Consider the following 16138-nt stretch of genomic DNA (forward strand, 5'->3'; position numbering starts at 1 on the left):
AATTGGGAAGTGTGAGTCCTCCGACTTTGTTTTTCTTTTTCCAAGATGGTTTTGGCTGGGGGTGGGGGGTCCTTTGTAATTGCACGTGCATTTAAGACTGAGTTTTCCATTTCTGCAAAAATGAAGGCATTGGGGTTTTAATGGGGATTGCATGGCAACTCTAAATTGCCGTGGGGAGTACTGCTGTGTTAACAGTATTAAATCTTCTGATCCATGTACACAGGAGGTCTTTCCGTTTCTCTCGGTCTTCTTTAGTTTTTTTTTCCGTGATGTTTTGTAGTTTTCAGTGCTCAACTCTTGTGTCTCTTTGGTTAAATTTATTCCTAAGCATTGCATTTTTTGGACGCTATTAGAAGCAGAATTTTTCTTTCTTTCTTTCTTTCTTTCTTTCTTTCTTTCTTTCCTTCTTTCTTTCTTTCTTTCTTTCTTTCTTTCTTTCTTTTTATTTTATTTTTTAAAAGATTTTTTTAATGTTTATTTACTTTTTAATTTTTTTAATCTTTATTTGAGAGTGCGAGCAGGGGAGGGGGAGACGCAGAATCCAAAGCAGGCTCCAGGCTCTGAGCTGTCAGCACAGAGCCCGACGCGGGACTCAAACCCATGAAACGCCAGTTCATGACCTGAGCCAAAGTTGGACACTTAATCAACTGAGCCATCCAGGCACCCCGAATATTTATTTTTCAGACAGAGAGACAGAGTGTGAGCAGGGAAGAGGCAAAGAGAGAGGGAGACACAGAATCGGAAGCAGGCTCCAGGCTCTAGGCTCTGAGCTATCAGCACAGAAGCTGATAAGGGGCTTGAACTCGTGAACTGCGAGATCATGACCTGAGCTGAAGTCGAATGCTTAACTGACTAAGCCACCCAGGCAACCCCCCCGCTCCACCAAATTTTGTTTAATGTTTGTTTTTGAGAGAGAGACAGAGCATGAGCAGGAGAGAGGGAGACACAGAACTCAAAGTAGGCTCCAGGCTCCACGCTGTCAGCACAGAGCCCAATGAAGGGCTTGAACCCACAAACTGTGAGATCATGACATGAGCCAAAGTCAGATGCTTAACCAACTGAGCCACCCAGGTGCCCCAATATTTATTTATTTTTGAGAGAGAGCTAGAGCGTGAGCAGGGGAGGGGTAGAGAGAGAGGGAGACACAGAATCTGAAGCAGGCTCCAGGCTCCGAGCTTCAGTACAGAGCCTGATGCAGGGCTTGAACCCACAAACCATGAGATCACGACCTGAGTCAAAGTCGGACCCTTAACTGACTGAGCCACGCAGGTGCCCCATTAAGACTTTATTCTTAAGTGGGGCACTTGGGTGGCTCAGTCAATTGAGTCTCCAACTTTGGCCTGGGCCATGATCTCACCTTTTGCGGGTTTGAGCCGCACATCGGACCCACTGCTATCAGGCAGAGCCCACTTCTGATCCTCTGTCCCCCCCTCACTGTGCTTCCCCCACCGGTGCTCTCTCTCTCTCTCTCTCTCAAAATGAAGTAAAACTTCTACTTGTTTAAGAAAAATGATTTTATTTTTAAGTAATCTCTACACCCAACATGGGGTTGAACTCACAACCCTGAGATCAAGAATCGCACACTGCACAGATTGAGCCTGCCCGGCACCCCTTTGTTCTGTAGATTTTTTTAGGATAGCTTACATATCAGATTCCATGGTCGTTGTAAGTTTTTGACTGGATTCCAGACTCCTGCAAAAGTCGATTTTGTCAGTTTTCGCCAGCTTGATAGTTTTGTGCAGGAATGGAGGGTGATGTCCCATACTCTGCCGTTTTTGGTGATAATGCTAATATTCCACTATCTGTTTTTATATAGCTCACTAGCTGAGAATGCTTGTTACACTTAAAAAAACATTCTTAATGTTTATTCATTTTTGAGAGACAGAGCATGAGCAGGGGAGGGGCAGAGAGAGAAGGAGACACAGAATCTGAAGCAGGCTCCAGGCTCTGAGCTCTCAGCACAGAACCCGACACGGGGCCGGAACTCATGAACCCCGAGATCATGACCTGAGCTGAAGTCGGACGCTTAACCGACTGAGCCACCCAGGCACCCCAGGTCATATTTTTTTTCTTTTAAAAAAAAAAAAAATTTTTTTTTTTTAACGTTTATTTATTTTTGAGACAGAGAGACAGCATGAACAGGGGAGGGGCAGAGAGAGAGGGAGACACAGAATCTGAAACAGGCTCCAGGCTCTGAGCTGTCAGCACAGAGCCCGACACGGGGCTCGAACTCACGGACCAGGAGATCATGACCTGAGCCAAAGTCGGACGCTTAACCGACCGAGCCACCCTTCTATTTTCTTAATAGAAGTTAGGTCAGTAGCGCCTGGGGTGGCTCAGTTGCTTGAGCATCCGACTCTTGATTTTGGCTCAGGTCATAATCCCAGGGTCATGGGATCAAGCCCCACACTGGGTTCCATGGTCAGTGTGGAAACTGCTTAAGATTCTCTCTCTTTCTCTCTCTCTCTCTCTCCCTCCCTCCCTCCCTCCCTCCCTCCCTCTCTCTCCCTCTCTCCCTCTGGCTCTCTTCCATGATCATACACGTGCTCTCTCTCTCTCTCTCTCTCTCTCTCTCAAAACAAAAAAAAGTAGATCATAGTAAGCTTTTTCTTTTTTTTTCATTTAACACCATGTCGGATCTTTCCCTGTCACTGAAATGTCTGTGCATTTTAAGCTCATCTTGACACTGAGCTCAAGCCCATAATGAAGTGACTCTACCAGGTCTGGGGTTGGGAGTTACCCAGACAACTGCTAGATGCTGTCCCTCCCTCCCCTGCAGACATCGACGAATGCTATGCACACCCGGGCATCTGTGGCCCCGGTACCTGCTACAACACCCTGGGGAACTACACTTGTGTCTGTCCTGCGGAGTACCTGCAAGTCAACGGTGGCAACAACTGCATGGGTACAAAGTGTGATGACTGGGGAGATAGGCAGTTGTGGGAAAAGCACTTGGGTGTGGGAAGGACTCCTAGGAGTCTCCAAGCCTTGGAAGAGTGTGGAGAGCTGTGTGTAGGGGAGTAGAGAGCAGGAGGGTGAGTGTATTTTTGAGTTGCTGGTCAGTAGCAGAGAACAAGATGCAGGATTTGGGGGCCCAGGGCTGTCATGAATGGTTGTCCAGGTTGTGCACTGCCCAACAAAATCTAAAATGTAAAAGGCACCCCATGTGTGTTGGGGGAGAGGCATCAAGCCAGTATTTTTCAGCTGGACCCGTGAATGAGTTCTCAGCCGTCTGATGGCTCTCTCTTCCTCTCTTCTTTCTTCCCCTCTCTTGGCTATCTTTTACCCACACTCCTCTTCCTAACGGAACTGCAGACATGAGGAAGAGCATTTGCTTCCGGCACCATAACGGCACGTGTCGGAATGAACTGGCCTTTAACGTGACCCGGAAGATATGCTGCTGCTCATACAACATTGGCCAGGCCTGGAACAGACCCTGCGAGGCCTGCCCCACCCCTGCCAGCCGTGAGTGCTCTCCACACCCCCGCCCCTGCCCCCTTCTTTCCAGCTTCCTCCTTTTTAGTGCAGTATTTAAGGAGGCGCACCTTAATTGGGGCGCCCAGATTAGCTCTCATCCTACGTTGTTCTGATGAGGGCTAAGGAGTTGAAAATACGTCCTAGGTGGCGTATGGAAAGCATCCGTCTTGGGGTGGGTGAGGCGTCCTTCCTTGTATGTTGCAGATTTGGGGATTCAAAATGGATCAGTGAAGCTTACGTTTGTGGTAAAGGTCCTCGAAGACTCACAGACTATTTTGGGGGGAGGGTCAGTGAGTACCTGGGGCCAGGGAGGAAAGCAAAACTGGCTGGAGGCACCAGGGGCCCCATGAGCAGGGGAAGGTGCAACCCCGGGGAAGCTCTGGGAAAAGCTGCTGAAACACTGTTTGGGATGAAGAAGGGTATTGCGGGCAGGGAACAGCACGAGCAAAGGGCTGGAGGCAGAACTGAGCAGCAGACCATGCTGGCAGCTGGAAAGAGAGCTGGTAGAATGATCTAGCAGCCAGCCCGGGAATCGGAAAGAGCTGCAGGAGTGGGACAGTGATTGACAGTGGACAACAAGGACGTTCCCATATGCTATGGGCTGAATGTGTCCCCTGCTAAACTCACGCGTTGGAGCCCTGGTCCTCAGGGCGGTGGTGTTAGGAGGAGGGGCCTTGGGGAGGGGATTAGGAGGCCCCCTGGATGGCATGGGGGCCGTTCCGAGAAGACGTGTGTGGGAGACGATCTCCACCATGTGAGGACATAGCAGGAAAACAGCCACCTCTGAACCGGGAGGCGGCTCTCACCAGACCCCGAGTCTGCCGGCACCTTGGTCTTGAACTCCCGGCCTCCAGAACCGTGAGAAATAACGCATCTGCCGTTTAAGCCACCCGGTGTGTGGTATTTTGTCATGGCAGCCCCGGCTGACGGAGACCAATAGCTTCCTCGGGCCGTGGCAACAAATTGCCACAAATTTGGTGGCTTAAAAACCCCAGAAGTTAATTTTCTCCCAGTTCTGAAGGCTAGAAGCCAGAAGCCAAGGTGGCAGCGACGCCGTGCCCCCTCCAGAGGCTCCAGGTTAGGGTGCTTCTCTGCTTCCTCCAGCTTCCGGTGGCTCTGGGCGTCCTGTGTGCCCGGCTTGGAGCTCTGTCCCCCATCTCTGCTTTCGTCTTCATGTGGCTTCTTCTCTCCAAGTGTCTGCGTGTCTCTCTTTTTCTTATAAGGACACCGGTCATTGCATTCAGGGCCCACCCTAACCCAGGGTGTCCGCATCTTTTCTGGATTGCATCTACAAAGACCCTGTTTCCCCAGATGGTCACACTCAGAGGTTCTGGGTGGACATGAACTTGGGGGGCAGTGGGTGTCCATCCCGTGCGGGGCAGTGGAGAGGGGATCGTTACTGGGCATTTCTGGGTGGTGGGCCTGGTCTGGGTTCTAGGTAGCAAGAACGGGGCAGACCTGAGCTGTGCAGGCTGGGAGGGAGCTGCAAACAGCCAGCTCTGGTCAAGAGACTGTCAGGACAGATCACATGTCGCCCTTGGTTTGGGTGCTGGGACTTAGGTACCTGCTCGGACCTCGTGCCCCTGAGTCTGAGGTGCAGGTGGCGTAAGACGAGGCCGAGGTCCATACTAGCCGATGACGCAGGTAGAAGGCCGAGTGACGGCCAGGGCGGGGACCTGGGGAAAGGTGGCAAGATGCCGCTGCCTAAATACCTGCCCGTGTCCACCTGGCGGGCCCAGAGACACCTGCCCCACCTGGGGATCGCGGTCTGGTAGGCGGCGTCTCGGCATTGCCAACGGGATGCAACTAGGCAGGGTGGGCTGCCCCGGGGAAGCCCAAGGGTGGCACCGTCAGCGTCTGGTGCCAGTGTGGTGGGTCGGAGGGAGCCCAAGGGAGCCTTCCCTGTGGCCGCCCTGAGTCCTGGAGGCTGGAGTGGGCTCTGCTAGGGAACAGCAGAGGGAAGAGCATGTGCAAAGTTCCCATGTGGGATGGATGGACGGTGGAGAGCAGAGCCCCTCCAGACGTGTAATGAAATCAGTGCAACGGGAGGGCAGGAGTCGCTGCTGGAAAGGTAGGGCCGGGCGGTGAAGGTCTTGAAATTCAAATTGAAGAGTCTACCTGTTCCGGAGAGGGCAGTGGGGTGTGGTCAGCGGCACTCCTGCGTAGATGAGAGAGGTCGCGTCTCTTCGTCTCTGTGTTGGAAGGTCACGCCGCGCGGGTGGGTGGCTGCCTGTAGCTCTTCCAGGGCTGGTGAAAGCAGGTGGGAGGCAGAGACTAGTTGTCAGAGGCCGGGTGAGGGCTGGGCTACAAGGGTTGGAGGAGGCCATGGGCGGGGATCAGGAAGAGGAGGGGGTGTCCTTCCTGGGAGCCTGCAGCCCCAGCACCCTCTGCCCTGTCCTCCTTTGCCCAGTGGACTACCAGGTCCTGTGCGGAAACCAGGCTCCCGGCTTCGTCATTGACATCCACACAGGGAAGCCCCTTGGTGAGTGACTGTGTCCCCCTGCTGATAGCCTCCAGGTCCCTCTGTCCCCAGGGCCCTGACCTCCCCCTTCCACCCACCCCCGCCCCATGCCCACACTTCTGCCTTCCCAGACCAGGCCAGGAGTCATGTCCCCAAATAGTTCCCTTTATTAAAAAAAAGTAAGTATTTTTATTGTTATTACTCATTTTTAAAAATTCTGATAACCTACGTATAACATGAAAGTTACCACCGTAACCGTTGTTAAATGTCCAGTTCAGCAGCATCAGGCACACTCACACTCTCAGGCAAACATTCCTACCATCTGTCTCCAGAACTTTCCATCGCCCCACACTGAGACTCTGTCCCCATGAAACACGGACGCCCCTGCCCTCTGCCCCACCCCTGGCTCCCAGCATCTCCACTCTGTCTCTGTGGACGGGACTCCTCTAAAGACCTCCTGTGAGTGGGGTCATGCAGGACGTGTCCTTCTGTGACCGACTTCTGTCACTGCACGCGGTGTCCTTCAGTCCGTCCACATGGTGGCAAGTGTCAGAATGGCCTTCCTTTCTAAGCCAAACAAGATTGTGTGGAGTTTAATCCCTGGAAGGCCACAGCTCAGCCGTGTGGTGTGGAACTGATGAACCCACTTCTGGCTGTTTCCATCCCAATGAGGATGTGTTCTCCTTATTTTAAACAGCCGGGGCATGGCAGATAAGATCTGCTTCCCCTGCAGTTACCACATCAAACCTAAGTCTCCTTCACACTCCCAAGGTTCCCATGCTGTATGCCCCGAGGATTTCTAGATCCTTCTTCGTGCATTTCAGTATACATAGAGGTCCCCATTGAGAACGCACGGCATTGTTTTCCGGGGAGTTTGAAATTTTCTCATTCTATAATTCCCTGCATATTGGTTTGCAACTCATTTTTCTCCAGCCACCAATGAGCCGTGAAGACCCAGACAAGTGACTGACTGCAGTGCCCCCCTCTTGTCCTGCTTTGTAGTATTCCACGTATGGACACGCCCCAGGTCACCAGCCAGCCCCCCATGGGTGGGCACTTACTGCTTCTGGATTCCCTTTTTATACAGTTGGCCCTTGAACAGCACGAGGATTTGGGGCGCAGAACCCCATGCAGTTGAAAATCTGCATATAACTTTTGACTCCCCCCCTCAAACTTAACTAGTAGTCTACTGATGACCAGAAGGCTTACTGATGAGGTCAACAGTAGATTAACACGTTTTATATGTTACAGGTATTGCATACCGCATTCGTACAATAAAGTAAGCCACAGTCCATAAAATGTTACTAGGATACCTATATGGAGGGATGCCTGGGTGGCTCAGTCAGTTGAGCATCGGACTTTGGCTCAGGTCATGATCTCACAGTTCATGAGTTCGAGCCCCGCATTGGGCTTGCTGCTATCAGCTCAGAGACTGCTTTGGATCCCCTGTCCCTGTCTCTCTGCCCCTCCCCAACCTGTGCTCGCTAAAAATAAATAAACATTAAAAAAAAAAAAAAAAAAAGGAAAACACGTTTATAGCACTATACTATATTTATATAAAAAATACACACAGCTAAGTGGCCCTGTGCGGTTTGAACATGTGCTGTCGAACATGTGCTGTTTAAGCATCAACTGTATAGATAACAGCTTTTTTGGGGTATAACTCACATACCACACGCCTCGCCCATCTTAAGTACAATTCAGTGGTTTTCTGTGTCTTCACAGAGCTGTGCTGCCATCACCACTAAGTTAGAACATTTTATTTTATTTTATTTTATTTTATTAAGTTTATCCATTCATTTTGAGGTTGGGGAGGGGAAGAGAGGGAGAGAGCGAATCGCAAGCAGGCTCTGCACTGTCAGCACAGAGCCCAACTCGGTGCTTGAACTCAACGAACCGTAAGATCACGACCTGAGCCCAGACCAAGACTGGGCACTTAACCGACTGAGCCACCCAGGCACCCCTACATTAGAACATTGTCGTCACGCACAAAGACACCCGGTCCCCATGAGAAGACCCCGGCAACCCCCGTTCTACGTTCTGTGCCTATGGATTTGCTCTTCTGGGCATTTTACATCAGTGGGATTGTACAATATCTGTTCCTGCATCTGGTTTCTCCCACTGAGCATCGTGCATTCAGGGCTCACCCACGTCATAGCGTGTCAGTGTTTCACCCCTTTTTAAGGCTGGGTTACGTTCCATCGTGTGGATGGACCATGGTTCGCTACCCATTCCTCTGCTGACGCTTCTGGTTTCTTGCTCTGCATTGTCCCAGGACCCCCCCCCCCCCCCATGTGGCTTCCTGATCTCGCAGGGGCTGTTGACCCCAGCAGACCCCTTGAGGCGGAGGCAGACTCACTGGGCTGCGGCGAACGTGTTTTCAGTTGAGAGACGCTCACCCCCCTCTGTTCTCTGTCTTTCGTCCCACATCCTGATCTCTTTCTGGTGTCAGAAAGACTTCAGCTGCCGCAGAATTTTTCCAGTGTGCTCGTTTGTGGCCACCCCTTCTCCCAGACTGCATGGCCCCCTGGCCCAGGGTCCCCAGGTGTTCCCTGGGGCTGGGCTGCCCCTGACGGCCGACGTCCTCCCCAGACATCGACGAGTGTGGGGAGATCCCCGCCATCTGTGCCAACGGCATCTGCATCAACCAGATCGGGAGCTTCCGCTGCGAGTGCCCCACAGGCTTCAGCTACAACGGCGTGCTGCTGGTCTGCGAAGGTGCCACCTGCCCGGCCTCCCCGGCCCTTGGGTGGGAGGCTCGTCCCCCACCCCATGCCCCCTGGACAACTCACTTAAGCTCCATAAGCCTCAGTTTCCCTTTCTGTACAGCGGGGCCGATGCCTTTCCAGGGGGCCTCCAACCCACATAACCAGCCTCCCTCTGGTTCCGGCCACTTCCGGAGGGATTCCCCGCTGCAAAGCCCGGGGCAGGCTTTGGGGTGGGGACCTGGCAAGGAAGCCTCCCGCACTCCTGCCTGTCGGTTGTATCCCGCAGACGTGAACGAGTGCGCCGGCGGGGAGAGCCCCTGCCAGCAGAACGCCGACTGCGTCAATATCCCTGGCAGCTACCGCTGCAAGTGCGCCCGAGGGTACAAGCTGTCGCCGAGCGGGGCTTGCGTGGGTGAGCGGGGACCCCAGCACGCTGCAGGGCAGGGAGCCGAGGGGGTGGGCCGTGGGACCTGGCGGGCAGGGACAAGCTAGGCTCCGCCCCTGTGACTTGAGTAGGGCACGGCTCCATCCGGGTCTTTCTCCTCGGCTGTGCCATGGGGTGGTTGGGGATGCCGCGCACCTGTTAACAGGGGGCTTGGAAAGGGGGGGGATGGGAGCATGGAGCTGGCAGCAGCTGGAGCGGGGGCTTCCAGGCAGGTTCCGGCTTCCCCATCACCGCACGCAAGGGCTCGGCAAACGCCATGCGTGTGTGTGTGTGTGGGCGTGTGTGGGCGTGTGTGGAGGTGGGGTTCTGGGGACACCACACTGCCTGCCCTCCCCCAGGACGGAACGAGTGTCGGGAGATGCCAAACATCTGTAGCCATGGCGACTGCGTGGACACCGAGGGCAGCTACACTTGCCTCTGTCACCGTGGCTTCCGGGCCTCGGCGGACCAGACCCTGTGCACCGGTGAGCGTCCCTTCCTGTCCCCGCCCCCCACCCCCCGGAGAGCCAGGCCGCCAAGCCAGAGGGACCTCAGGTGCACACGTCCCCTGTGAGGGCAGTGCTTTCATCCATCTGGTTCACAGACAGACCCAGGTTTGAGTCCTAGCACTTAAGACCTTGGATATATGACCTTTATTCACCTCCTTGTGCCTCGGTTTGCAAAACGGGAGTGATAAATCGTTTCAGGGGCTCTTTCCAGCCACCTCCCCCCCCCCCCCCCCCGCCCAGGGGTCACTGCCTGTCCATCCGGACAGGGCTAGGTGAAGGAGAGGCGGGCTGGGTCCAGCCAGGCCCTCAGTCCCTGAGCCACCTGATGCCCTGGGTGAGCTGGGCGGGGCTTGGGGGCTTTGCTCTGGCAGACGTCGACGAGTGTGACCGGCAGCCGTGCGGAAATGGGAGCTGCAAGAACATTGTTGGCTCCTACAACTGCCTCTGCTTCCCTGGCTTCGTGGCGACACCCCGTGGAGATTGCGTCGGTGAGCCCCCTGGGCCGGCGGGCAGGCCTCATTGCCCCGCCCTGAAAAGTGGGTCCTTAGCTTGAGGGTGCCCCTCTGAAATAAAGGGTCTGGCCCCAGGGATCCCTTCAGAAAAACAACCCCAGTGGTCGGTGCTCCCTCTAAAACAGTCAACCACAAAATTTCCCACCCCACCCCACGGTCAGGCGTCAGGGGGTCTCTCGCTAGAGCTTACACTTAGGGTGACGGCAGCTGGTGGACAGTATAGAGAACACAGCACAGACCTGGGTGGTGTCATGCTGCCACCTGGGCGCAGTGGTTAAAAGCATGAATTCCAGAGTCAGGCAACATGAATTCAAATCCCAGCTTTGCCACCTGCCAGCTGTGTGACCCCAGATGAGTCGTTTTACCTTATACCTCTCTGGGCTTCAGTTTCCTCTTCTGCAAAAAGGAGATTAATAGTAGTACTTACTTATGTTAATGTTAGACCAAACAGACAGTAATAACAAGAAATGTTAGCAGAGATGGAAAAAGGTATCATATAAAGAGACCAATTCCTTGAGAAGACATAACAACCATAAATACATATGCATCTAACAACAGAGCTTCAAAACATACAAAGTAAAAAATGACAGAGCTGAAAAAAAAAAAAGATAAACCCACAGTTACAGTTGGAGACTTAAACACTTATCCTCAGTAGGAGAGGGGACAAATAGAAAATCAGTAAGGATAGGGAAGATCCGAACAACACTATCAATCACCTAGACCTGGTCAGTATTTATAGAACATTCCAGAACACACATCCTTCTCAAGTGCACCTGCACATTTACCAGGAAACCCATATTCTGGGCCATAAAACAAACCTTAGAAAATTAAAAAGACTTTTAGTCACACAAAGTAGGTCCTCAGAATGTAAGGGAAGTGAACTAGAAACCAGTCACAGAAAGACATCCCGAAAAATCCCCAAATATTTGGAAATTAAACAGTATATTCCTAAAGAATCCAGAGATCTAAGAAGCAATCATAAGGGAAGTCAGAAAATATTTTTGACTTAAATGAAAATGAAAACACAACAAAATTTGTGGAGTTCAGCTAATGGAGTACCCAGAGGCAAATTCATAGCTTTAAGTGCTTGTACTAGAAAATACTGCTATCTGCCTCATTGGATAGTTGGATATACAGAGCCTAGCACATGAATACATGATAAATTGAAGTCCCTGCCATCAACTTAACTTCATTGTGGACAGAGTGCAAGGGAGGCTCAGAGCCCCAGGACTATGGGTGACCCCATCCGCCCATATCCCCTCTGCAGACATGGATGAATGCACCACCCTGGTGGGGCAGGTGTGCCGATTTGGCCAGTGCCTCAACACAGCTGGCTCCTTCCACTGCCTCTGCCAGGATGGCTTCGAGCTCACGGCCGACGGGAAGAACTGCATAGGTGAGTCTCGCCTTGGAGTGGGGAGTCATCTCCGCCAGCCCCTGCTCCAAGTTGGCCTGCAGTTCATACTTCCAAGTGATGACGGTTTCATTTCATAATCATGCACTTATTTTAAGGTATAAAAGGAAATACCTTTAAGCGTCTGACTCTTGGTTTCGGCTCAGGTCACATTCTCGCAGTTCATGAGTTCGAGCCCTGTGTGGGGCTCCGCACTGAAAGCACGGAGCCTGCTTGGGATTCTTTCTGTCCCTCTCTGCTCCTCCCCTGGACACACTCTCTGTCTCTCTGTCAAAATAAATAAACTTAAAAAATGCTTTTAAAAAACCCTAAGTTTAATGGGGTGCCTGGGTGGCTCGGTCGGTTGAGCGTCCAACTTCAGCTCAGGTCATGATCTCACAGCTCATGAGTTCAAGCCCTGCGTCCGGCTCTGTGCTGACAGCTCAGAGAGCCTGGAACCTGCTTCGGATTCTGTGTCTCCCTCTCTCTCTGACCCTCCTCTACTCACACTTGGTTTCTCTCTCTCTCAAAAATAAATAAACTTAAAAAAAAAAATTAAAACCCTAAGTTTTCTGAAATAAAGAATAGTCAAGGTGCTACATGGATTACACAGAAATCATGAAGGGGGTCTGTAAGTGGCTTAAGATTAGGGCCCTTGCTCCTTTCCTTGGACACCACATAGCTTCACCTATAACCCCCACTTTAGGACCCAGAATATCCTTCCCAGGCTGTCTCTTTTTTCCTGAGTCTCAACTCTTCCCCTGGACCCAGGAAGACTTGTTCTGGGGCCCTTGGTCATCATGTGGTGACTACAGGTGCTGGTCCCAGTCCCAGGTGAACCCCTGTCACAGGCTGGTGCTGGGACCCCTCGCCTTCCTCTCCCCAGACACCAATGAGTGTTTCAGCCTCGCGGGAACCTGCCTGCCAGGCACTTGCCAGAACCTCGAGGGCTCCTTCCGCTGCATCTGTCCCCCTGGCTTCCAGGTGCAGAATGACCGCTGTGTCGGTGAGTGTCTCTCTGGGCCTCTGTTTCCCCATCTGTGAAATGGGAATGCCAGCTGGGGTCTTGGTGAGGGTGGAGGCATCCTTAGCACAGCACCCAACACAGCTGTGTACACAACTTCTGTTACAAGGATTATTTCAGATGCTCGGCTCAGGGTCTCTCTCTGGGGCCCAGAGGCTTCTTCTTCATGGATCCTACAAAAGGGGCATGGGTGTGGGCTTGCAGGGGCCAGAGAACTCCTCACTCTTGGTGGGTGGTGGTCAGGGACCAGTCTGGCCCGAGTTCCCCCTGGTGTAAGTCCCTGTCTAGTGACTTTGTACTGAGCCGGCTAATCTGGACCAGTCTGGCCTAGGCAGGTGGGCTAACCTAGATCAGTCTGGACCCTCTCTTCTGATCTATTCTCTCTGGGCTCCCCTAAGTACAGTGTGAGCTAACCTCATCCAGCATAAGGTAGGTTTATCTGATCCTGGTTAGCTTTGTACACGGTCAGTCTCTAAAGATGAACTTTTCCTGACCATGACCCCTGTCCCGGAGATACCTTCTAGGAAAGACTCCTCCCCCGCCCCCAACACAGCCCAGCTGGTGCTCTGGCTCACTGCATCCCGAGGGCCCCTGGCCCGTGTCTGTCAGTTCTTGGACCCTCCCGGGCTGGGCTGCCACTCTGTCCGCCCCCTCCTCCCCCGACAGCTGAGGCTGTCCTACCCTGGCAGAGGTCCTGCCTGCACCCCACCTAGCTCGTGTCCCTGCCCCCGCCCCCAGACATCGACGAGTGCTTGGAAGGACCCAACCTCTGCCTCTTTGGCACCTGCACCAACAGCCCTGGGAGTTTCCAGTGCCTGTGCCCACCTGGCTTCGTCCTTTCTGACAACAGGCACCGTTGCTTTGGTGAGTCTGTGGTTCTCTCTTTGAGAAGAGGTGGAAGGTAGGGCGAGAAGAGTGGGGCCACCCCGAAAAGGGGGCTGCAGTTTCCTGCATGGATCTCCAGGAGCTCTGCCCAGGCAGAGGTGCTTCCCGGCATTGGTGGGGTTTTTCTAATCCAAACAGCCTCTGCACCAGACAGGTCACTTGCACGGAGGGCTATCCTGGTCCAGTCTGGGCTAACCTGGTCTCCTGGGCTTTGGTTGTCCTGTAGGGGCTGCGGTTGCCCTCCGTGGGCTGGCCTCACCTCAGTAGGCCAGCCTTGTCCAGTGTGTGGGCTAGTGTGTGGGCTAGCTTCAACCAATCCCAGCCAGCATCGTGTCTCCCCGGTTAGGGGCAGCAAAGCAGAGGGCAGGGCAACCCAATCAGTGTTTGTTGTTCAGACCCCAACCTGCCCTTGAGGACTTCTCAGGCTGATGGGAGTCCAGGGCTGATGAGGGGGGTCCACGATGATGATTGGGGGTCTCATGTCCCAGGTCCTCTGGATCTCTGGAATCAGTTGCTTCGCCTCTCCAGGAAGGGGCTTTCTGAGCCACGAATAACTGGCTGAGCGTGCTCCCCTTGGCACAGCTGTGGATGTGGGGTATCACTGGAAGGGATTCCCAGGGGTCCAGCAGAAGCCCCAGGGCTGGCCCTCATTGGCCCGGTGTAGGTCACATGTCCATCTTGGAGCCAATCACCACAATGGGGGGGTTCTGATTGGCCACTTGGTAGGGTCTGGGCCCCCCATTCTCTGGGACCGGGGTGATGATCAGGGCACTACCGATGACCTTTCTAATGTTTCCCTGGGGGGGGGGGGGTCACCCCACAGACACGCGGCAGAGTTTCTGCTTCACCCACTTTGAGGCCGGGAAGTGCTCTGTGCCCAAAGCTTTCAACACCACCAAGGCCCGGTGCTGCTGCAGCCAGAAGCCTGGCGAGGGCTGGAACTACCCCTGTGAGCTGTGTCCTCAGGAGGGCAGCGGTGAGCTCCCTGCCCTGTCTGTCTCCCCTTAGATTCCGCCTGCCGGCCCACATCTGTTTGGTTTCCTACACACGCTCAGGGGGGGCTCTAGGGGCCGCAGCAGCCCCCGACCCTCACCCCCTTCCCTTCTTGGTGTCCAGCTGCCTTTCAGGAGCTCTGCCCCTTCGGCCACGGGGCGGTCCCAGGCCTGGATGACTCTCGGGAAGGTGAGCCCCTCGCCCACGGGCCAAGGGCCCCTCGCAGCCGCCTAGCCCTGTCTGGGCTCTGTCTGTCCCCCGTTCCCAAGTCTCAGGCTCCCTCCTTGCCCAGTGGGTGGCCCGGACCGCACCTGGCCTGGAGGGGAGGAAGAGACCCCGAGTGTGGCCGGGTCGTGACCGATGCCGTGTCTGGCACCCCCGCCTCCCGCAGACGTGAATGAATGCGCGGAGAACCCCGGCGTCTGTACTAACGGCCTTTGCGTCAACACCGATGGGTCCTTCCGCTGCGAGTGTCCCTTTGGCTACAGCCTGGACTTCACAGGCATCCGCTGTGTGGGTGAGTGACCAGCCCGCCCACGCGCCCGGAAGGAAGGAGCGGAGGGGAGCAGGCAGGGCAGACGTCAGTTGCCCACTCAGGCCAACCCACTGAGCATGCGCATCCCGCGCGCAGCCCGGAGTTGCGCCAGATCAGGCCCCGTGTGGTCGGTGGCACTCAGGGGGTGCGGACAGGATAATGTGGAGATAACGAGGGCGGGAGGCTCTCTGCGGGTCCTGACCGCTCCCTTCCCCCCTACCCCAGACGTAGATGAGTGCGCCGTCGGGCACCCCTGTGGCAAAGGCACCTGCACTAACGTCATCGGAGGTTTCGAATGTGCCTGCGCCGACGGCTTTGAGCCCGGCCCCATGGTGACCTGCGAGGGTACGACCCTGCCTGCTCCTGGGCTGTGTGATGGGGGGCATCAGTGGCTGGCCTGAGGGCGGGGTGTGGATCCCACAGGCAGACCCTGCCCAGCCTGCCCCTCCTCTGGCCTCCCCAGACATCGACGAGTGCTCCCTGAACCCCCTGCTCTGTGCCTTCCGCTGCCGCAACACTGAGGGCTCCTACGTGTGCACCTGCCCGGCCGGCTACGCCCTGAGGGAGGACGGGGCCATGTGCAGAGGTAGGATGTGCAGGAGAGGTGGGCGGGGCCCCGGGCTCCCCATACCTCGATCCTGGAGAAGACAGGGAAATGCGAGCCTGTGCCCAAGGGGGAGCACCAAGAAATAGAGTGAGGGCAGCACTGAGGCAGTGAGGTGCCGTGGGTGCTCTTCTGTGAGTGGTGCTTCTGTCCTCATGAAAATGGGGGACCGTGAGGGCTCTTACTGTGTCTCCCAGGGGACGTGTGGTGGTGATGCCTGAAGACCTTTTTCTTTCATGTTTTTATTTATTTTTAAGAGAACATGAGCAGGGGAGGGGCGGAGAGAGGGGGATAGAGGATCTGAAGCGGGCTCTGTGCTGTCAGCAGTGAGCCCGACGCAGGGCTCGGATTCACCGACTGTGAGTTCATGACCTGAGACAAAGTCAGACACTTAGCCGACTGAGCCACCCAGGCTCCCCAACAGTTTTGTGTTTTTTTAAATGTTTTATTTATCTTTGAGAGAGAGAGAGAGAGACAGAGCATGAGCAGGGGAGGGGCAGAGAGAGAGAGAGAGAGAAGGAGAGACAGAATCTGAAGCAGGCTCCGGGCTCTGAGCTGTCAGCACAGAGCACAAGGCGGGGGCTCAAACTCACAGACAGAGATCATGACTTGA

The 16138-nt window shown here is 54.4% G+C and overlaps 2 protein-coding genes across 11 annotated transcripts in view; one reads left to right on the forward strand and one right to left on the reverse strand.

The window, feature by feature from the left end:
- The window catches only part of HNRNPM (heterogeneous nuclear ribonucleoprotein M), a 297886-nt gene that overhangs the window by 278249 nt on the left and 3499 nt on the right, over positions 1-16138 (reverse strand). The window lies entirely within an intron of this gene.
- The window catches only part of FBN3 (fibrillin 3), a 61790-nt gene that overhangs the window by 34023 nt on the left and 11629 nt on the right, over positions 1-16138 (forward strand). For both annotated transcript variants that reach the window (XM_053897364.1, XM_053897363.1), the window contains exons 40-54: positions 2780-2905; positions 3316-3465; positions 5888-5959; positions 8531-8656; positions 8933-9058; positions 9430-9555; positions 9951-10067; positions 11359-11487; positions 12371-12490; positions 13247-13372; positions 14217-14369; positions 14510-14575; positions 14778-14903; positions 15147-15266; positions 15385-15507. In XM_053897364.1, coding sequence (XP_053753339.1) covers positions 2780-2905; positions 3316-3465; positions 5888-5959; positions 8531-8656; positions 8933-9058; positions 9430-9555; positions 9951-10067; positions 11359-11487; positions 12371-12490; positions 13247-13372; positions 14217-14369; positions 14510-14575; positions 14778-14903; positions 15147-15266; positions 15385-15507 — 1806 coding nt within the window. The remainder of the gene's footprint in view (positions 1-2779; positions 2906-3315; positions 3466-5887; positions 5960-8530; positions 8657-8932; positions 9059-9429; positions 9556-9950; positions 10068-11358; positions 11488-12370; positions 12491-13246; positions 13373-14216; positions 14370-14509; positions 14576-14777; positions 14904-15146; positions 15267-15384; positions 15508-16138) is intronic.

The sequence above is a fragment of the Panthera pardus genome, unplaced genomic scaffold, assembly GCF_024362965.1.
Source record: "Panthera pardus isolate Hobbes unplaced genomic scaffold, ASM2436296v1 HiC_scaffold_8, whole genome shotgun sequence".
Classification (NCBI taxonomy): Eukaryota; Metazoa; Chordata; class Mammalia; order Carnivora; family Felidae; genus Panthera; species Panthera pardus.